Source organism: Rhinichthys klamathensis, unplaced genomic scaffold (genome assembly GCF_029890125.1).
Source record: "Rhinichthys klamathensis goyatoka isolate OS25496 unplaced genomic scaffold, OSU_Roscu_1.1 h1tg000565l_1, whole genome shotgun sequence".
Taxonomy (NCBI): domain Eukaryota; kingdom Metazoa; phylum Chordata; class Actinopteri; order Cypriniformes; family Leuciscidae; genus Rhinichthys; species Rhinichthys klamathensis.
In genome coordinates this window covers 164,678-188,113 of record NW_026607031.1, presented here as the reverse complement: position 1 = coordinate 188,113, position 23,436 = coordinate 164,678, and the positions used below count along the sequence as shown (strand labels likewise).

The window sequence follows — 23,436 nt, the reverse complement described above, 5'->3', positions numbered from 1 at the left end:
CCTGTTGAATATTAATTAGATGATGTCACATAATTAATATTCATGAGCTAAGCTGGTAAGTTTTATAAATGAATTTTTTTCTAAAGTAATTGACTAAAGGCATGACATTTACTCTAAAAATCTATTTGACCAATCTCAGTTTGACACCACAGCACCTTTAAAGGTGCAACTGAATCGATTTCCAGAGGTCTATGCTGAATCTGACCGCAGTCGTGCTGCCCCAGATCGTTTATGCAAGCACTGTTGTTGAGAAAAGCCTTACCTTGACCCCACGGACGCGAAACTCCGCTAATGCTCGGCTCATTTTGGCAGAGGCCGCAGGCAGATCCTTTCCACTGGCAATGACTTTCACCAGGAGTGAATCGTAATGAGGGGAAATGATAGCACCCTGGAAGGCAGACGCGCTGTCCAGCCTGATACCCATGCCCTCTCCACTGCGAAAGACCTGCCCAAGAGGAAAGAAGATGATGATCAGAATACAGATTTGGACTAAACTTCATGTACATGCTTGAGGGACTGCACTTGAAAGAACCAAAATTTTAGACTTCAGGAAGAAAATATTTTAAATGGTAAAGGAAACCCCCTTTATATTTTGACACTTTTAATTTTACTTTCCTTTTTTTATGCTTTTATATTTACACCTTATTTTCACACTTGAGGAAAAATTATTTCAGATTCTTGAAAATAGTCTAGTTGGATCACTGGATGCAAACAATGCATCACGACTCACTAAAATCGCTCCCTTTATAAATCAATACAGCTGCCAGTGCCAACACTGGTTTTTATACACATTTCACAGCCACTTCAGCTAATTAATTTTTCCCTGAAATAATGACCGTTTTAACATAATATAAAAAAAATGAAAAATATTTGTGATTAATTAATTTTGCAATTAATTTACTTTGCATTTTAAAATAAATGATGACAGTTACATAAAAACCAGCTCATGATTTTCTGCTCATTTCTAGGCACACAGTTGCAGCAATTGTCAAAAATGACTTCTATTAATCTACGTAATTTTCCCTGTCCATCTAAAATAATAATATTTTTTTAATTAAAATTAGAAAATGTATGATTACTTTTATATTACTTAAATAATAATACATTATTATAATTTGTTAATTTTATTAAATAATTACATAAAAGCCATGATTTTCTGTTCTTTGGCCTTCTAATTTCAATACTTTTTCCTAAACAATTTTAAAGTCTCAAATTATTTAAAAATAATTATACATTTCAGCGGACTTTTTTTAAATCTTATTTTCATTTTACTGTTGCTAATACATCGCTTTGAGCTTATAGCTGGTTGGTCCGTGTTAGTGAACACTAAAGGTTGTATTTTCTACACTGATTCTGCAAAATGTATTTCAATTCGGTGAAGTGTGTTCAGTGGCACTCAGAGTTCTAAACTGTTCTCAGAAAGCACATCAAATGAACCAAATATTCCCTAAATAAACACAAGGGTATTTTGCATAAGTGCCATTGATGGGTGTAGTTACTCAAAAGGTGAACAGGTAAAATCGCCTGTTGAAATGGTTTGCGCATGATCTCAAAATATATTGTGTGGATTGAAGGGTTTGAATGCAGTGTTTAAAGGTGCAATTGAGCGATTTAACAAAACAGCTCTTCAGGGTGAGACACAGGAGGCGGCCCTCAGTCGCTTACCAAAGCGGAAGGTCAAAAAAAAAAAAAGCAACAATTTGAAAATCTAACATTTCACAGAGAGCTGCCCCTTGAACTGTACAAACATTCATCCAGCAAAAATAGAGCAACCGTCAACACAAGTACCTCAGGGGAGTGCGCAGGCAATAAGAACAAATTGAGGAAAAAAACACAGACACAAACATGCACACAAAAACACTCACACTGCAGCCAACTGGCAGCAGTCATTTACTGTTGGAATTGTGCTCTGTCTCAGCCTCTGGCATCCACATTACAATCATCAGCACAGTAAAATTGATGTGCGCAGCAGAGATCCAGGCATCAGCGGAGGTATTGTAAGGGTGGGGACGGGGTGTTAAAATAGGGATATAATGAGACGTGAGAAACAAACAGAAATAGAAAAAGAAGCCGATGCCTTGGCTTCATTACAGCTGCACTTTGGGTAATGGCTGCGATTGCTCAACATCGATTGTCGCCACTTATGACATAAGACATGCTAATGAACAGTAGATTCACCGGAGATTATACAAGCATCGCCATGGCAATCCAAAAAAGTAATTTGATATCACTCAAATTGAGTGGAAATTTGATTTGACGCTGTTAATGGCTTCTGCCACCCAGTGAGATGACCGTCACAGAGATAAGACAGCATTTTTCTGTCATTTACACCCTGAATGCCTGTAATGAGTGAATGAAAGCAAATTAAAGTTCTTATTATCGAGAAGTCTACACGAAACCAAAATGGATGCCGTTTACTTTCTTGAAAGTGTACTTGGTAATTAAAAAAGTTTAAACTAAATGAAATTCCCACACTGTATTTTCTTGTAAAAATGTACTCCAATAATCTTGGTTTAATTTACAACCATTGAAAATACTTTTTTCACAGTGCACTCTATACGTTTTCTTGTTGAATGAATATCATGACATTTCAGAACTTTGCAAACTGGAATTCACGCTGCTTTTTCAAAAACTAGCGTTCATTTCAATTAGTCAAAATTCTTTGCAGAAACACAAGAAATACCATCATTTCATTATCCAACAAGCTCCATGCTGATCCATCCGGCTCAGCTTTGCTCAGAAAAATGAGACGGGGCAGCCATAACAGCGATCCAAAGCTGTGTACTTGGCTTTTCATTATCAGACAGATGCTTTAGGACAGGATTTCTGTTGAAGCGCCACTGATCTGGGTCACAGCGAGACTTCTGGAGGAAGTGTGTGACACAAAGAGATCTGAAAAGGAAGGAAGGCAAGCCAAAGCTCTGCATGGGTCAGTCTTATTCTCTCTCCTTGTTCTTCTCATCTCACATTCTGTTTTTTTTCTTGCTGGTGGTAATTATGAAGCTTTGAATAAAGGCTCAAATGGATGCCGAAACTGATGCTTGTCTTCTTCACTACCAGGGGCTTGAGTCAAATGAGAGTTTTAAATACAATTACAAGCCTCTACCTGCCATGCTGAGAGACAAAAAGGAGGAGGGAAACGTTGACCTGCGTTCTGATTCACAGGGTTCCTAGACAGCATTCACACAGAGTAGGGCCTGCGTAGATGATCACAACAAAATTTCTTTGGAACAGTGCAATATTATTAAACACATCAGGATTCTGGGTATGGTGACATAATATACAGGTGTAAATAAATACAAATTGAGTCTGTTTTGGGTTTTTTGTGTTTAAAAAGAAAAGGTAACTTTTACTCCACAAGTACATTTACATTTGTTTAAAAGTGATGGTAAACAGTAAAGACATTTTGGTAGCATTTTATTTTACAGTCCTGTTCCCCATGAACATACTATGTAATTATTATAGTAATTACAATAACTGGGTAATTACTAGGTACTAACCCTAAACCTACACCTAACCTAACCTAAACCCATGTAGTTATCTTATATTACCCAGTCCTTTCTTATGCAAGTACACTGTAAGTACACGTACTGTAAAATAAAAGTGCAACGAACATCTTTAATGTCATCAAATGTTTCGGTAACACTTTATTTTACAGTGTCCTTGTTACATATGTTTTAATGTTGCATAATTACATGCAACTAACCCTCAACCAAACCCTAATCCTACCCTAACCCTATAAGTACATGTTGTTAATTAATATTACTCAGTACATAAATATATAATTACATTGTAACAATGACACCTTAAAATAAAGTGTAACAATGACTCTAATGACTTTAAAATAAATGCTGTTCTTTTTAACTTGCTATTCATCAAAGAATCCTGAAAAAGAATTATCAGGGTTTCCACAATTATATTAAGCAGCAAAGACAGTTTCAACATTGATAATAATATGAAATGTTTCTCGAGCATCAAATCACCATATTAGGATGATTTCTGAAGGATCGTGTGATCAGCTTTACCATCACAGGAAAAAGTTACATTTTAAAATATATTAAAATAAAAAACAGTTTGAATAATATTTCATAAATTTAAATATGAGTTTTAATACCCAAAACCCCTATTGTAAGTGCTAAATGATTGTTACAATGTTTTATATGACAATATATAGGATTCTTTTGTATTTAATACATATGCGACTTAACTGCTAATGTGGTCTGCGATCTTCAGTTTGACGTTTACAACATTAAAAGGCACATGAAACATAGTTTACCGTAAAACCTTTACAATAGCAACAAAGAACAAATAACATGATTTTTGTTTGCTTGTATCAGCATACTATTAGCTAAAATAAAAATCACGAAGTCTGGTTGTTTATGCATTTTTCTAAACTTTCATACTTCAAATAACATGCTTCACAAACTGTTAAAATAATACATTGAAACACTCAAAGACAACAATACTGAACCGATTATACTTCCATAGTGGTGAACAGTGACTAAACAAACTTTCTACGATGTGGAATCTTGCTTAAGGTGGTCAAATACCCTGGAATTCTTTGCAGGGGACACAGTTGGGCGACTGGAACATACCTATAGACTTTTATTAGAGTCACTTCTTGAAACTCAGGCATGAAAGAGAACAACAGGGAGACAGAGCAGGAGAGAGTGATTTCAGCAGGTGAAGGGTAGAGTTTCAGAGATGGCAAGAGAAAAATGCTAATAGAGGGAGAAAGATCCCACAGTTTCTGAGCTCCTAGCAACCCTGCATGCTCTAACAGGCAGAAAACCATCACAGGAATCCAGGAGGGAGAAGAGCAAGAAACGTTCACCCGATTGTTTTATCTCGGAGGGAATATGAAATTTGACGCATGGAAGATCGTGTCTTTGAGCATGTCAACCAAATCAAAATTGTTCTTTTTTTTTTAAAAGAAAGATTGGATTTAGTTTGAAAGGTTGTATTTTATGTAACAAATTTGTACATTATGTAAATTTCAACAACTTACATAATGTGTGTTTTAAAAAATCGTAGCTAATGGTTTCAGCGGGCAAATGTTTAAAAATGTTACAATAATATCACAGACCCGAGAGTTTGATTTTACTGACTTGATTAAATGGCCGTGTACTGTATGGTGATATTATAACATTCATCCCACATCATGTTTGATTCGTAGCATGAAGGAGACTCGTGTAGACAGATAGCAGCAGAACAGGTGGAGGGCAGTATAGCATAGTGAGCTAGAAAATCACAAATCATTTTTAGAAAGAGTGGTGACTGGAATTTAAAGTGGACTCAATCCCATAAAACTGAGTTACAGAGTAGTGGAGTGTTGGAGAAGCTACTTTGAAACTTTAGCTTGCCAAGATACTCATAATTAATTTATTTTTTAATTAAAGTTTAATTACTTTTCAAGACTAAAAGCTACTAACAAAAAGTGGTTAATTACAGTACATTAAAGCTATCGATCTTTATAAATATACATTCTATAACTAAAGATATCAAAATTTGAAAAAACAAGATATGATACAATTAGAATTAATTCTTATAATTGTACACTACTGTTTTTAAACAAATTAATACTTTTGAGCAAGGAGGCATTAAACTTATTAAATAGTGGCAGTAAAGACATTAATAATGTTACAATTTTTTTATAATAAATTTTTTTTTTTACTTTTAAACTTAGTATCATCGTATCATCGTTTCCACAAATATATTTTAGCATATTTTCAACATTGATGATGATAATAATAATAAATGTCTCTTAAGCAGCAAATCAGCATATTAGAATGATTTCTGAAGGATCATGTGACACTGAAGGCTGGAGTAATGATGCTGAAAATTTATCTTTGAAAATCACAGGAATAAATGACGTTAAGATTTGAATCAAATAAATGCATCCTTGTTGAGCATAAGAGATTTCTTTAAAAAATACAAATAAAAACTGACTGAAACTCCATCCATACTCAGTTCATCACTCCTGGCTTAGTATTCAATGGCAGAAGTCAAGTATGACTAGAAGTGGCAGACGCTAGAGAATAAGAGGTGAGACACAGACCTACTGGATGTGACCTGAAGAAAGGGCACTGGTTGCCTGGTGAGACAAAAATCTATCAGGGTAAATGCAGTCTGTGTGAGAGTCGCAGATGCGCTTTTGTGTGCGAGTGTGCAGTGACATTTCCACATTACAGTGAGTAATGCCACAGGCTCCTGCTCATCAGTGTGCAGGTGTGCGCGCTTGGGCACATGTCTCTCACTCCATCTGAAGATCGAATCAGAGGTGTGAAATGTCGTGATCTGGGAATGCTGGTGCAACATGGGATATGCACATACATGTGTATAAATATACAGTGCACGTTCAGCGCAGTGATCCATGCGCATTACTTGCGCTCTCAAGTTGCTATACGGCAAGTGGGAAAAATAAAAATTGTCACCTGCCAATCTGGTCTTTTCCTACCCACCCCTTCTTTCCCTCGTGTTTACACAGCATCCCTTCTCTCTTAAGTAGGTCACTTCACCTCCCCCGTTTCCCCAACAGCATCAGATCTGTTTACCCGGAGTCTATGTAAGCATCTCTATTCTGCGGTGCTTAACTGCACATGTCTGTCCTGGGGTCTGCCCAGCATCCCACTGCGAGGCAAACACTAATTATGGTAGCCCAGTGGGAAAAAAAACTAGATAACCTCATGTAGCTCATGCATCTACGTGAATTATCAACTCTACTTGAACTACTATTATATACTTATCAGTTATTGGCAGTAACATGAAAATAAAAATGGCAGATATTTAAAATCTGTACTATTCTGTCTAAATAAAAAAAATTAAATCAATCATTTTAAAGTGAATTTACATTTAGGCATCACAACATTATAATGCACAAGCAGTATGAAAAATGGAAATTTGTTTTGAGATTTGTTAAAGATTACTTTTAATAGTGTTTGAAATTTGTTTGAAATTCATTTAAATACTACAGTTTTAAAGATTTCAAGTGAGCGTTAGATGACAGCAACCGTAATTAAAACAATAGTGGAAATGCACCAATTAAATATTCTATATCAGCCAATACACTACTGTTCAAAGGTTTGGGTCTGTAAGATTTTTTATTGTTTTTGAAAGTCTCTTAGCTCACCGTAGCTACATGTATTTGATTCAAAATACAGTAATATTGTGAAATGTTATAAAATTACTTTTCTATTTTAATATATTTAAAATGTGGTTTATGTCTACGATGGTTTCAGCATCATTATTCCAGTCTTCAGTGTCACATGATCCTCTAAAAATCTTTCTAATATGCTGATTTGATACTCAGGAAACATTTATTATTATCAAAGTCCCTTTAAGACAAGTCATTTCACTCTGCGGCCATCTTTGAAACCCCTCTCGGGCATCCAAGTGCAGCTCCTATCTCTTTGAATGGGGAAACATCAAATTCTGCAAAGCAAAACTGTTTGCCAAGCTTGCGATTAAATTTCATATTTGAAATCACCAATTAAGCTGGACAACAACTGTCTGATAAAATTTGTTTCTAAACGCTCGAATCATGACAGAACACAACATATTTCAGCCAGGATCAAGTTAATGCGCATACACAGTGGAACCGCGGGTCTGACTGTTACTATAGGAACTAGAGCTGCAGTGACGCGTGACTTTACCAATCGGCGATTGGCCCTTATTTAGAAAGCGGGACTTATTCTGCCATATTGAGCATCGCACTTTTCCCTATTCAAAACAATACGAGTGACGCGTCTTGTGTTATTCTATAGTCTTTGTTATTATCCATGTTCAAAACAGTTGTGGAACCTAATATAAACATTATATATTATTCAGGGTTCTTTAATTAATAGAACAGCATTTATTTCATATAGAAATCTTTTTTTGAAAAAACTAATTTGTGTCACATACATTTAATGCATCCTTGGTGAATAGAAATGTCAATCTCTTTAAAAAAAACAAAAAACATTTATTTGGAATAGTATCCATTAATTCATATGTCCATATGTGACGAATGTAAAAACAAAAAAACACATGTAAATATGCATTTGTCTTTCAACCAATTCATTGAGATAAATAATCCAAACAAACTGATTTACTAACACTTTTATTTGACTTCTCAGTTCTACCCCTTATAAACATTTGACTATACCCAGCATCCCATTTACCATTATGCCCCTGTTTTGTTGGTCATACTAGCCTGTTTTCCCTAAATGGGGGTCAAGAAGAAACACACCAGCACTTTGACAAGTCCAAAAGGAGCGTGTGCGAGTTTCACTGTGCTGAAAAATACATCACACGGTCTTGTCGGCCTCATCTGTAAGCGCTCCTGGTCTCTCTGGAGGGAGCAAGCACAGAGCATTGAAAGGGTCGTGACCTCCAGAGCCTCCAAGGTATGACTAAAGAGCGCTCGCTCAAAGCAGTCTCATGCAGCAGAGGAGAAGTTTGCCCCCGCTTCAATCACGAGGGCTTAATTTTTCTCCTAAGACAGAGGATGAGCTGGATTTGATGTCATGAACTGAAGTATGAATGTGATTTCTGCAATTGTACGTGAGGTTGTAGATCACCCACACTGAGCGGAGGATTAAAAAAAACATCTGAAGGGAGTTTTAAATGCATTATTAGAAAATATAAAATGTTCTAGTTAATAAGGATGAGCTTTGCAGAGCGGTAAACGGTTGTTGCACCGTTTACACAAGCCCTTTCAGCTGCAAACTGAGTGTGTTTAGTTTAACTGAGTCACACACTCAAAAACAAACATCTGGCATTGCCATCCACAACAAAAAACTGGACCCTGATTCTTTCAAGCTCTCACAGATCGAACAAATCACGGTGACATGGCAACAGTCCAAACCAGCTGTGACTGCCACCGAGCAATTAGAGCATCTTTGACTCTCCTCCATTATCCCTCCATCCCGCCGGTGTAAGGCACACAGTTCACGTTGTGGACATGTCCTCAGAGGCGAGTGCTGGCAGTTTATGAGCAGCGTCAGAATTACACATTACACATTCGCAGATGTCATGAAAAAAAGATGCGACAAAGTAGAAATGGGACTGGAAATGCCACGTGCACATACACATGAAAGAGCAATGAAACATCACGCTCATGGGAGCACGTTATCACACCTCCACTCAGAGTTTTAAACAACCCGCTGATGTACACTGAGGAAAATGTTAGTCCAAAAGGAGGGACGGAGGCAAAAAAAGCTAGATTTTACATTATATAGCAAATGTGTTCTGGGTGGTTGCAAGGGGACTGTTTACTAGGCAAAAAGATCCCACCCTTGGGAGCCAAAACCCCCCCGGCTAGGTTTTTGTGTGTGGTTACCAGGGCATTTCTATGCAATTGTTAAAGGCGCTGTATGTCATTTTTTGACTGTACTAAAGCACAAAAAAAACATAATATATGTTTGCAGAGATTTAAGTTTACATACTTGTTTCTCTGAAAAACAATGCTACATAGCCAATTATTCTACTTTGAAATGTGCGTTCCGTGTCAGAATGTCTGTTTTTGTTTTGGTCAGTGTGATCCCGCCCACTGCCTATTTACTAGGGCTGCAACAACTAATCGATAAAATCGATAATAATCGATTATGAAAATCGTTGTCAACGAATGTCATTATCGATTAGTTGGTCTGCTTACGTCACGGGGAGCGTTTACTGGTGATTGGTTGAAACAGGCCAATCAGGATGCTCTCTGTCTTACACGCGCTTCATGAGGCACACACGCAAGGTCTCTCTGCCTCCGTTGCTCTGCCGCGCGCTCGCGCTACACGGTTTGGAGCACAGTCTCTTCTGTCTCGCATGCGCGCTCTTGCTTGCGTGCTCAAATCCCGGGAGTTTGAACTAATTTGCGAGCCGCTATCAATATGCGGGTGACTTCCAGAACTTCCGGGAGACTTGGGATGTCTGTATTTTGCGTCTCGAGCATCAGGTTGCGCAATCAGTTCGCTCGCAACATAAGTGATGGATTAAAATAGTGCTACCGCAGAAATATTAAATTAAAACGGTCTTTACAAAGCAAAGCACTAAATATAAAGGAAGTTAATAACAGCAGCAGTAAATTATTGTTTTTTAGTCACTGTACTCAGTGGTTTTCAGCGAATGTTTGTGCATTAATGCATCATTTTTCCTGTCTTTTTAATCAAGCCTCTTAGCTTGCTGCGTACCTCCATTACGTTCTCTTTATATAGCATTTGTCTACTATTAAGTTTTAATTGTTTTTCAAACGCGATCTACTGCGGCTCTATGTTCACACGCTTGTTTTCAGTCTTTCTATATTTATTTTTACAAATTATCCTTATAATTCAATTCATTTTAAATAAAAATTAAATGAATTATATATTTGAGATGTTTTTAGTTTATATCTTCACATCTGAACTTGCCATTGCCATCAGCAATTATCATTAAAAACAATGCAAATATTGATATTTGTAAAACTCAATGTGTGGCTTTTGCACTTTGTAAAGTACACTTTTACACATAAATCCTAATTTAGGGTTTTAGGTAACACTTTATTTTAAGATGTGTCCTTGTTACATATGTTACATGTACTTACTGTAGTAATAACAGTAAATTATGCATAATTACATGCAACTAACCCTCAACCTAATCCTACCCTATTCCTATAGTAAGTACATGTAGTTACTTAATATTACTCTGTACTTAAATATATAATTACACTGTAACAAGGACACCTTAAAATAAAGTGTAACCGGGTTTTTAGTCATATTAAACAAAAAAATCGAATTGAATGTTTTACCCGATTAATCGAAAAAATAATCGTCCGATTAATCGATTATCAAAATAATCGTTAGTTGCAGCCCTACTATTTACCCAATAGTATTCCGATACCCGGGTTGCCAGTTGGCGGAAAACACAGCGTATTGTAGCCACGGAAGCCAGCAAACAAACTAGGTGAGAGATCGCAGATTCTACCCAACCTAAAAAGTCTCCGTATCCCATCTAAAATGCTCCATGTCCAAAGGGCATATTACAATGTGGAAAAATCAACTTAAATTAAAGTGTAAGGCTCGTCGCCTTCCATTGTGCTCATTTGTGTTGCATGTTCTCAAACTGGCAACCAGCGTGAGCGTCGAGTCTAATTTAGAATTTGGACTGCAGTACCCATTTCAACCACTAGCTGTCAATATTACATACTGCACCTTTAAGGTATACTGATTTGCTGTTGGTACATTGCTAAGGTGCTTAGGGTGGTTGCTACTGTGTTCCTTATTGCCCAAAATATCTCATCCCCAACTCACCAGCACAATGCTACCGTGTGTAGTTGCAAAGACATTGCTATGCAGTTGCTAAGGTGTTCTGACGGGTTGTTAGCATGTTCTATTAGGACTACACAGCTGTAAGGCTGGTGCCAGTATGTCTGATCGACCCCTCGAGGAAACAAAAGGCCCTCCTAAGAATTAAAACTTGAACTATCTCTTGCATATGTAACAGGACCTTCCGAGATGCAGCACACAGTGCAGCTCACACCTCACACACACTACTTCCCTTGCATCCCCCTCCTCCTCCTCACCTAAAATACACTGAAAACCTATGCAATGTTAAATATGTACAAGTAGTAACTATGCGTGTTTGATATCATTTAAAGTGTCTCAGTGTGCCTGGTAAAATGGTCTCATTCTCCCAACCAGAATGAAAAGCTAACAGAAGTTATAACCTATGAGAAAAGTGATGCGTCTCTAAAAGGTGTTCCCTCCCCCAGATCCTCCATTCAGACTATACCTCCTGTATGTAAAACAAGAAGCCTTTCAAGTACAAATTCTGATCTCACAGTGTGAATCCCTAGCCTGGATGCCAGCCCGAACCCCGCCCACAAAATATTTTGGTCGGGAAGTTCGGTCTGGACTCGATCCATTGAGGAGTAATTATGATCGGTTCAGAATTAGTCGGGCCAATCAAATTGCCAGGGCGGGCTTTATACGATGATGGACAGATAATCTGCAGTTACGTAATCATCACGTTATCAAAGAGCGCTTGGGTTGAACTGGTTTCCCTCAGAGATGACTGCAGCTGGAGAATTGAGATGTATAGATTCCGCTATCGCGTCTGTTGTAAAAGAAATCGACAGCGCATTCATTTTAAAAGACGAACAGAGAACTGCAATCAAGGCATTTGTCGATCGGAAAGATGTGTTTGCCGTCCTTCCTACGGGATTCGGCAAAAGTTTATTTTATCAGCTGGCTCCGATGGTCGGAAGATGGGACGCAATGAAAACACTGTGGTTTCTCCTTTGGTCCCACTCATGGAGGACCAAGTAAAAGAAGTAACACTCATTATTTTACTACTTCTTCCAGCGTGCGTGTAGTTGCATTCTGATGACAACTTTGTAGCTCATAAAAAAAACACTAACTGCGTTGCTCTGGTTGGTTGTAGGTCTATCCAATTGAGTGCAGAGGTTGTTTTTTTCCTGGTTTGATTAAGACACACCTCATAATCAAAGCCCTATGGAGCAGTATCAGACTCACATTCTGACTAGAATATGAGTATGACGAAGTCAGGCTAGTGAATCCCTCAATAGGGAACCAAAATCTAATTATAATAGCAGACAACACCATTTGGTAAGAATATTGAATATCTGGGTATATAAGGAAAAGGAGCAGAAAAGTTCGAGGAATCTGTAGGTTGACTACCCACACAACCGCTGTGTGTAATTTTTTTTCGTTGCCAGGTAATAATTTCTCCAAATTCCTCGATTTCTGAATTGTTATGATATGATTAACGAATGATGTCATGAATTGGATTTTAAATTATTGCCTCATTACCTGGTCAATAAATTGTAAACGTTTGATTTTATTCCGACTGACTCTGAGATTGTTTTTTCCCTAGTAGATTATCGGATTCGTATATATCCACATCTTTAGCGACGACTAATATCCAGTATAATTTTAAGTGTACTTGAATGAGGAGACAAGCTATTGCCGACTAGTATCAGCAAACGCTGGTTTGATCTACCTAGGTTCGGGTGTGTCTAAATCCACTGTTTTAAGTGAATGATTACTTTAGATAAATGTGCGTGGTCCCGGCCACGGGTTTGACCTGAAGCCATTTTAAGAGAAGTTAAGTTGATCGGCTGGCATCTTTCACGGTGGTCAATCATCCCTACTAAGGTAACACATTGATTTAATTTCTAGAGGCGGCGCTCGAGGGGACTTACAGTATATATATATATGTCTTTGATTATGCACGTGTGAATACGGCAGATCCTAGATATTTAGTCAATTTACCTCTGATTTGATGACTGGACCTGACGAAGTGTCGTGCAGCCTTGAGAGAAGGACCGCAGAGCGATATACTTTCCTGATCTAAGCGGGTAAAATATAATCAGAGTTTAAAAGAATAATAAAATATTCATTCACTTTAATGATACCCAGATATCATTAAAACCCTTTTCATTTATGGAGTCAGATGAAATAACGAGAAAATACATATAAGAAATTGTGTTCCATTTAATCTTGTTGTGTTGCGTAAAAGGAAAGGCAAGCAATACGCAGAGTAACCTTCACCCGCTGATTGGACGCTGTATTTTGGGCCAATCCAGGCAGGCTTTACACAGCCACAAAACAGTAAAGCAATAAGAGAGGAAGAAATGGATTTTGACTTGGAAAGCAAAGAAAAATTAAACATGGTGTGCTAACTCAGAACTGAAACGAGAGCAAAAGAGTCATCGCAACAAGCGGAGAAAAAAAAAGTGAACCCATGAATTAAGTTAGCTGGAGGAGGTTGAACTCCACATATATTCTGCGTTTGTATGATTTCCGTGTGACAAACCTGCACATTACCTACCGGCTTCTCCTATAAAAACAGTCCTTACCGCTCCGGCTGAACCACAATTCACCAGAGAATGAGAGAGAGAAGTAATTCCAGCAGTCAAGATGATGTAAAATTGCAAATACTGAAACAGTGATATGTAGGAGGACAACTCACAAAATGAAACAACAATAGATGTTACAAACAAAAACGGAAAGAATGGGAGATAGATTGTGGAGGGGAAAACAAGAAATGTTTCAGATTGGAGGTGGAGCGAGAAGAAAAAACAGACAAAAGAGGAACACAAACCTAAATTGAAAATTAGAAAGCACAGACACCAGTAGACCCAAGAAGCGGCCGGAGAAATGAGTAATAAAAGGGAAAGAAGGAAAAAACAACAACACGAGGAGGATGGGGAGGGGGGTTAACAGATAGGAGCTGCGGGGAAAACGAAGAAATAAGGAAAAGAAAATCTTAGGATGTGCCAGAAAGAAGGATTTCATTACCTCCACAAATGGACTGTGATTTTTCAGCATATTATATAAGGAATAAAATGTCAATCATAGTTAAATCCCAGCCCTACCTATTGGGCCTCCCTGCAGGAAAGGAGGGCAGACACGAAGAGGAAGTCATGTTCATTTCAACACAATTCAGTAAATGGAAAATTTTCAATTTCATTTCAGGGGGAGACTGAAATATACTGTTTCAGCGAGGTGATGGCACGATGGAACCAAAGAAATGGAGGTCTCAACAAACGTATTACCCGAGGACACAAAATATCCGCTGTATGACAGGCTGCCCACCCAAGGTAATCTGCTGAGATGTTTTGGGATATACAGGGAAATAGATGAAGACGTACAGAGAATTTTAAGAAGCTTCAAAGAGGAAGAGGGACGAAATACACTTGTCACCAACTGAAAATACATTTCCCTGTTGTACATGAAGCCCAAAAAAATAAAATCACAAACTTATATGAGACTGAATTTTAGATCAATAGAAATATAATGCGTTTAAAAGAAGGGGAAAAACAAGGTAATTATGGGGTAACAATGAGGGATTTAAGATTTAGAGCTTCACATGAACTGCATGCTTCCACTGGATGCATCCAATTGGTCTCCACATAGATCAGATGAATTACATTTACTCCTCATTATTTCTGGCATGATCAAAGCCAGCATTTTTCTCAAAATTAATAACGTGAAGCAAAAAACTGTGTTCAGTGGTCTGATTACTTCTGTAGTCTCATCCTCAGAATGCCCACAGTTTGTTCCCTCCCCGCCTGATGCATTTCATCTATCTACCGATCTATATCTGTCTCAGTCTACTTCTCATCTATCCATCCATCCATCCATAGTATCTCAATATCCATGTCTACATCTATCAGTCTATCCAATCTAATGTTTTCTCTGTATGCATTATGCAAGTAGTATACATTTTCAAATTTCAAAACCTTTATAAAAGGCTTTATCAAGCCAAAATTCAAAGTTTGTATTACTTTTTTTTTTTTTTTTTTTACCTAACCTCAATTCAAATTCAGGAACTAAACTTAAAAGGCAATCTCAAATCAGTTCTAATGTTGCAAAGAAGGTATTTAATGTTGCTAAGAAGGTATTAAAGTGTTCTTTTTTTAAATCTTAAGAGCAAGAAGACCAGCTAAGAAAATGATATCTGGAAATAACATACTCTTTGAATGTCAAATAAGTGCTCAAAATAACCTCATCAGTTAAACCTACTGAGATAAACACGGGTCAAAAGCATTCCAGCGGTATTGGAAGATGGAGCACAGCATGTACACCACATTACTCCCAGAATCCCAGAAACACCTGTTGTCCCCAAACCAGCATTACGTCAAGACATCAACAGAGAAGAGCGGGCACCGGAGGCATCGAGACACTTTCATCTTATTTAGCTGAGATATGAATATTGCAGCCAACACGCTTAACGGGCAAAAACAATTTAATATTTAAAAAGTTAAAAGCCAGAGTTTCCAAAGTTTTTTAATCCCATCTTCCCAATCAACATTAAATCTAAGTATTTACATAAACCTGTTCTTCTTGTGCTTAATTCACTGATTAAACCGATTTTTTTTTTTTTTTTTTTTGCAACTCTTCATATATTTGTAACTGTAATCAAAATGAAAGATCTGTTATGAAACGGCCTCTTTTCATTATCCAATCAACTCCCAAAGGATATAATCAAGTATTGCCTTTCACTTTCAAATGTGTCACATTTTGGAAGTAACATGTTTCATGTTGGCTGTCATTTGGAGAAATATTCACAACATCCAAACATTAATACTGAGGTGGTGGGGAAAGTATTCACAAATGCATGCAGATTATTTTGGATACAAAGTTCTAACACCAGCTTATTCCGTTTCTTATCACAAGCAGACGCATTTTAGCTTTTATCCTAAATCTCTACACATTACCTTAACACACCGAAGAAATGCATTTTTAAGTGTGGCTTAAGTGTCCAAGTACTTTCTGGACCCAACTACATCTGAATATGATAAAACCTGCAGGAAGAAATCTCCATGCCATTTTATAAGCCATTTTTATATGTAGAAGTCGTCAGCTGTTTCTTATTGGTATGGACGTGACAAACTGCTCCACATAAAAGAGAAAGTACTGAGGAGTGACTGTTTGAGGCAACTCAAGGGTGCAGACAGTGCGTTGGAGGTCAAACTAGTATAATTAAGAAATCTTGCAGGCGTCCATACCCAGAGAAATGCTTCAGGCTAACCAGGAATCAGCAGACGTGATCCTTCAAAAACCTTTTTCTTGTACACATATCTGTGCGAGTGTGTCTACACAAACGTGGCACACGAGACCACGCACCGTATACCTGCCTGAGGTATTGAATTTGTTTTGTGCTAGATTTAGTTGTGTTACCTTTGGCGGTGTTATCATGAAGCTGGAAGGGTTTTAGTGCCCGATGAGCCATTAACTGCTGACAAGAGCAAAAGGAGGAAAAGCCTCAAAGAAAAAGCAGCTCTTTACTTACAGCAAACTGCTCATGGAGTTAAGTCTCAATGGCCATGATTTAACGTCAAGACATAGGTCTCCCAAGGCCGTGCAGATGTCTAAAGGCTGTTCGGGAATCTCAGGTTCTTCAGGATCAGATGAATTAGTAAACACATTTGGGAGGATACGGCAAAAACTCTTCACTTAAGGGCAGCTCAGTTGAATCGATCTATCTCAAAGGGATTCTGCTGCTCAGTTTACACTGGGTAGATAGTCATTCTTATCGAAGAAGGAGCTCATTAGGAGAGGAGAAGATCTGCAAACCTTATTGCCATTATCTGAATTTCAAGATAAATGGCTCCAACACCAAGGTTCCATCTTGACTAGTCAAAATAATGAATAAAAGATGGTTTTAGGTAAAAAGCTACTTTATAGTATATTACAACATTTTAAGGAACTCTTAATACTAATGTAATTAATGTCCAATAAAGGCTGGATTAAAGCACTTAATGACATTTTCAGATTTTCTGTGACCTAATGTAAAGTGATAACTATTTATGCTTCATAAGTTGTTAAAGCATTTTCTAACTCTCTAAATATGAGCTAATTAAACAATAACACTTTTGTTAATTACAATGACAATGAATGAAGAACTCACTATTTGTGTATAGTCTATCAATGCGTTAACTAGTTTATAAACAATTGCAAACTATTAGTTTATAGTTAATTAATAGATTTATAAGTGCGTTGTTACTGTAAACCTATTAAAAAGTTTACCCATATTCTGTCTTTGAAGTTTGAACAACTAGGAATTTTTTAATAATTGTGAGACTTACAGACCCTGAGGCAGCCAAAGCAGCTCCACCTCATTACATCGTCTCAGTTCTTCAGTTGGGATGAGATTTGGGTGTTAGTATTGAGCATTTTAGACCATTGAGCACCGCGCCAGTAGGGTTGCTGAACAATCAGCCAGTCTTTAGCTGGATGCCTGAGGCTTCAGAACTCCTGTTGGATCCATTTCCAGTCTTATGAGCTTTAAGTGTTCCTCTAAGGTCCTATATAAATCACTGTTCATCAGCGCTGCACTGAACTGAATAATATTGCAAAGAGCCTGTAGCCAAAATGAAGCATTTATTTTGCATGGCAGGGCAGGTTGAACCAATACCCAAAATGATTGTTACGCCTGACTCCCATGAAACTCCTTAAGCCCCAGAGGATATTTAAATGGATGGTTTACCTAAAAATGAAAATTCTGTCAATCATTTCCTCACCCTTAAATCATCCCAAACCTGTATGACTTTCATTCTTCTGTGTAACAAAAATGAAAAGTAGATCTCTTAAAAGTAGATCTTTTACAAATTCTCACATTTTTTGCTAATACAAATGGAAGTCGTTGGGGTCAAATTACGTACTTCAAAACATTTTCTTTTGTGTTCCACAGAAGACAGAATGTCATACAGGTTTGGAACAACATTAAGGGCGAATAAATGATGACAATTTTCATTTTCGGGTGAACCATCTCATTGAAGAAAGTTCAATGAAATGCTAACAGTTTATTAACACTGTTCAACAATAGGTGAATTTGACTAGTCATCCGTATTGAACTTACAGCCTGTAGCACATTGAATGTGTGTAGCATATTATTTCGAACATCAGGTAGTGACAAAAAACATGTCTTCAGACGTGTCTACACTCCACTCGTCGTTCTTGGGGGTTTTGCCACATCTCCAATAATGTTTGTAAATGGCCTGCGACGCTGCTGCTGTTTCCAGAATACCAATGCAACCTCCGCACTAACACCCAGTCCCCAGGCGTCTCCATGTGCACGTGTCTGGAAATAACAGCTTGGCAATGTGACATGACGGAGCTGCATTGTTTCAAATTGTGACGGCGGCGGGAGTTTGCATCTCCGAATGAGACCGCAGCAGACTCCTACAGAGCTGCGGCGAGGGAACGCTAGTGTCGGTATAGTCTACCTTGGGTGAAGGGCGGAGAGGAAATGCACCGTCATCAGTTACAATCTACAAAAGAGGAGCATGTCACATAAACGAGAGGAGACAAGTCTCGCACCAGCCATCTGGAGTAGAAAACAATATTTTCTCATTCCCTCTCTAATAAAGGAAGACGCAAGATGGCTCTTTCTCAGGGAGCTGTGTGTATTATTGGCAGGCAGGATGAAAGATGAAAGGCTTGTGGTCATGGAGATCTGCTCCAGAGATGCCCACGGAGCCAGTGAGGCGATGCCACACAAATCAACATATGCTTTACATCTACCTAGGAGGCATGAATCTTTCCCAGAAATTTTTCAGCATGGTATTTCATCCATTTGTTTTCTTTAATTGGAAGGTCTAAGAACAATGACCAGAGGGCTGCTGGTGGACTTTTGCAAGCGAGTAATATTTAAACTTTGCACGAGCCCTAGCTCAACATGAGCAAGACAGTATCATATTAACCTATGGTCAATATGAAGCCATTTAGAGAGGAAATAAAAAGCAAAAGCATTTGTTTACATTAATAGGGTACATGTATTAAAGGCACAAATCCATTTTTTTGTGAGAAGTCTTAGTGATGCAAGATGAACTCTTATCTAACATAAAAATAGCCTATATGAAAAAAGTAGCTACTTTTTAAACACATCACATGTCTGTCTGTATCCTCCTCGCATTACACCTGTATCGAAGATTCTGGCCTGTTTCACGTTATCACTTCTTGACGTGGGACTGGCCAAAATCTGTCTTGATTACAGGCCTTCACTGTATTCAACAGTTAAAATCATACACCAGTTTCATAATCTATTGAATTACTGTTAAGTTAAATTAACTTGTTTTCGTACATTTTGTAGTAAAAAATAATCAACCAAAAACATAATATTTAACTGTGACCAACAATGTGTTTTAACTGTAACACTCTTTACAACTGTGACACCTAAATAGTTAACATAATGTTGACCCTATTTTTGACAGCATACTGTAACTTAACTAATTCTTTAACTTATTAGAAATCAAGATTATCAAAAACTGGTCCAAAACTAGCCCAACTGAGTGACACCATCATTTAGGCTAAATCTGCAACCCGTCACCCATTTTGAGAAATAATTTTGAAAACAAAAAACACATAAAACTCATAAAATAAAGAGAAAATAACACCACATATAAAATGTAGTAATATAATTTAGTATTATAATTATAACAATTTCTGTTATATAAATATGCACACGCACTATTCTTGGAAAGTGCCAGTCACATAAATGACTGGTGAGGGAAGAAGCTAAGGTGCAGAAACCAAAGGGAACACGAATCACCAACTACTTCTGCACACTGAAATTCCATTTATCAAAAGAGAAATCAAATGGAGTGACGCTGTTCTTCGTCTTGTGAATTATGGACTCCCATTTCCACCACAGCAGTATTTACCATCAGCACATTCAACAACATAATTATGTTTATTATGATAATGCAAATCACTCGATTCTCTTCATCAGCATTATGTTCTCTCAGCGCGCCAGCAAGAGCCGAAGCGTTAATGAACCAACACTTGCTCACAAACATGCAACACGAGGATTGAACGAGTACCACCACCATCAAAGAGGCTTGTAATCTTTTCATAGCTACGCTTCAATAAATTCTGCGTTCAAAGCCCAGACCCTATAAAAGTTTACATCTGAAACTACACGTATAAATCATCCAAGGATCATATATGAAGAATTAGAGCAGATAGGAGATTTTAATTGCCCATATACAGAACATATTTCTTTGATGCACCATGTTATGCTAAATGCTTTTACCTTCTCCTCTCCTTCGCTCTCATTTGATTACAGAGAGCACCCTTCAGACAACAGCCATAAATATATATATTTTTTTATCCCACAGAAACAAAAGCGCAGAAGAGCTCTCAGTGCCTGTTCCCTGCATGCTCTCATCCTGGCACTTCACTTTACCCATTATGCACTCATTTTCCCTGCAAAACAAGAGCTTGGCCGACCTGCACGCCGCCAGCCCTCTTCTGCCTCAGAAGCACGACATCAGACATGTCAGAAAGTGAGGAGAAACTTCTAAGCAGACAGAGGAATCGAGAGAGCGACTCTTTTCTCTTTACCTGCAGCCTTATTTTCACATCAGTCGCCACTGCACACTGCACACAGGAGAGCTTGTGTTGACATACTGAAATGGGAGAAGATCTAACGTGTGGCTGATTATTCCTTCATAGCAGTACATTTCTCCATGTCTGTTTCTCTTTTTTTCACTAGTTTTTATCTCAGGTCACAATAAACATTTACCCTAGAGTACAATTGTTACTGCCAATTAGACCTGGCTCTATATATATACTTATTTAAGCTGCACTTAAATGGGGTTGGTAAGATTTTTTTTTTTTTTTTTAAAGGATTTAGTTGATGTAAAACTCAGAACTATTATTACAGTTTCCCATTTTAAAATATTTCAGTATTCCTGGGATGGCAAAGTTGAATTTTCAGCACCATTGTTACAGTCTTCAGTGTCACACGATTCTTCAGAAATCATTCTAATATGCTGATTTGCTGCTAAAGAAACTTCTTATTATCAATGAAAATTCTTAAATTCTTTTCAATAATCTTCTTATTATTATTGAAAATAGCTGATGAATAAGAAGTTTAAAAGAACAGCATTTATTTGAAATAGAAATATTTTGAAACATTATAGATGTCCTTACTGTCAATTTTGCTCAATTTATTGTGTCCTCCTTGCTGAATGCATTTCATTTTCTTCTATAATCTTACTAACCCCAAACTTTCGAAAAGGTAGTGTATCTCACTGTATTCAAGCTATTTTACAATATTCAATATAAATACCAATATATGTATTTGCTATTGCCAAGTAGATTCAGTGTACACCGCCGTCGGTGTATGAATGAGTGAGTGAATGGGTGAATGTGAGGCAAAATGTAAAGCGCTTTGGTGGCCATTGGGTCTGTGAAAGCGCTATATAAATGCAGTCCATTTACCATTCAAAATGTTTAAATGTAAGAGCTACAACAGTAAAACTCGAGATAATATAAATCAAGGCATGTTTTCAATTAATGAATAAAATAAAGAATATGAAATCAATATATGCATTTATATACATTTATGTAAAATCACGAGACACTGCAACATTGGCAATAAGTTGCAACAGAGATTTTCTGTAGTAAGCTGATTTGAAGGGTCAGAGCATCATTCGTACAATTTAATTATTTGCATTATTAGAATAATGTATTATTTGCAGGTCCTAATAAAGTTAGACTAACTGGAGTGTTAATTTTGGACCCTGGTTTATTATCTTTCCCAACCATCTGTCTAGACTCTCAGCCTATTTATTGGTCAATGCATACCCCTTGCACCACTACATCTAAACTGATGTTGAAGCTCTCGTCTACTAAATCAGGGAAGCTCAAATTCTCAACTCTTTTTCCTTCTCACAACCATCTCACATTCTCTCTCTTACACTCCGTTAAGGGAATTCTCGCTCTCTCTCTCTCTCTGCTTTTTAGCTCTGGCATATAGATAGACAATAACATAGCCCAAGTTCTCTGCATCTCCTGTCCCTCTCCCTTCATCAGTATGGATCCTCATCCCTCTTAAGTGGAAACATTCTTCCAACATCACAGGATGTCCACGTAAGTCTTTGAAGCTGAGAGCCAAACACTTTTCTAAAGGTAGCTAATGGAAGAACATGCTTATCAGAGTGATCCAGTTCTCTTTTGATACAGCCAAGACCCTGTGGCTGGATGGAAGAACAAAGAATTCGCCCAGGCAAGGCGCATCGAACCAATGAGCTGGCAGAGTGTGGGTATAACTGGATGATTATAGCGTGTGGTTTGTGGACTAGTCGACTCCTTGGAGCATCTCTATGTATATACACATCTAGACTGTAAGATCTTGATCTGAGACCCTCAGAGACCTCGGTTAACCTTGCAGCTCAAAACCAGATAACTGTTTAGACTCACATGTCTGGATTGACAGCATGTGTTGTGCCTGTGAGATGTTTAGACAGATGTGAGGCTAGCGGCTCAACCGTGACTAGGCACAGAAAGCTGATATCAATATTTGTTCAATTATACATCCACAAGCAAATAATTTCCATACAGCCTCAAAGGTAAATGTTTCTGTCCGCAGCATCTCAGACAATTTCACAATTCTGCGATATATCAACACACGCAGGTACACACTTCAGAAAAACACAGCGGCAGAGTGGTAGGGCCCTATTTTAACGATCTAAGCGCATGGTCTAAAGCACCCGGCTCAAGTGCACCTAGGGCGTGTCCGAATCCACTTTTGCTAGTTTAGCGACGGGAAAAATGGTCGGCACGGCCAGCACATGGTCTAAAAGGGTTGTCCCTATTCTCTTAAAGGTGGGGTATGTGATTTTCTTTTTTGACCATTTTTTCAAAATCACTTGAAATCCTATTCCTAACCCACTTACAGCCACTGAGTGAGAAGCACTGAAATGAAAATTAAGCAATTTAATCATCTGTGGAACGGGCAGGACTCGAAAAACTCAGCCAATCATTTCCAAGACCACCTAAAATCATTGGACAGAAAATGCGTCAATCAAACGGTCGTACCATACCCCCCTCCCCCACCCCCCTCACGCGCGTGTCCCCTTCGTGCGCATACTCAAAGCTCGTGACCCAGTCAGAGTAAGTGCAAGTCGCCCCAGTACAGAGAGAGAGAGTAAGTGCAATCTCGCACATCTGAGTT

General features: G+C 37.9%; 1 protein-coding gene across 1 annotated transcript in view; it reads right to left on the bottom strand.

Moving 5' to 3' along the window:
* Positions 1 to 200: 200 nt before the first annotated feature.
* Positions 201 to 23,436, bottom strand: part of LOC130073993 (pyruvate carboxylase, mitochondrial-like) — a 79,220-nt gene continuing 55,984 nt past the window's right edge. The window contains exon 10 of the mRNA XM_056239454.1: positions 201 to 445. Coding sequence (XP_056095429.1) covers positions 230 to 445 — 216 coding nt within the window. The 3' untranslated portion in view covers positions 201 to 229. The remainder of the gene's footprint in view (positions 446 to 23,436) is intronic.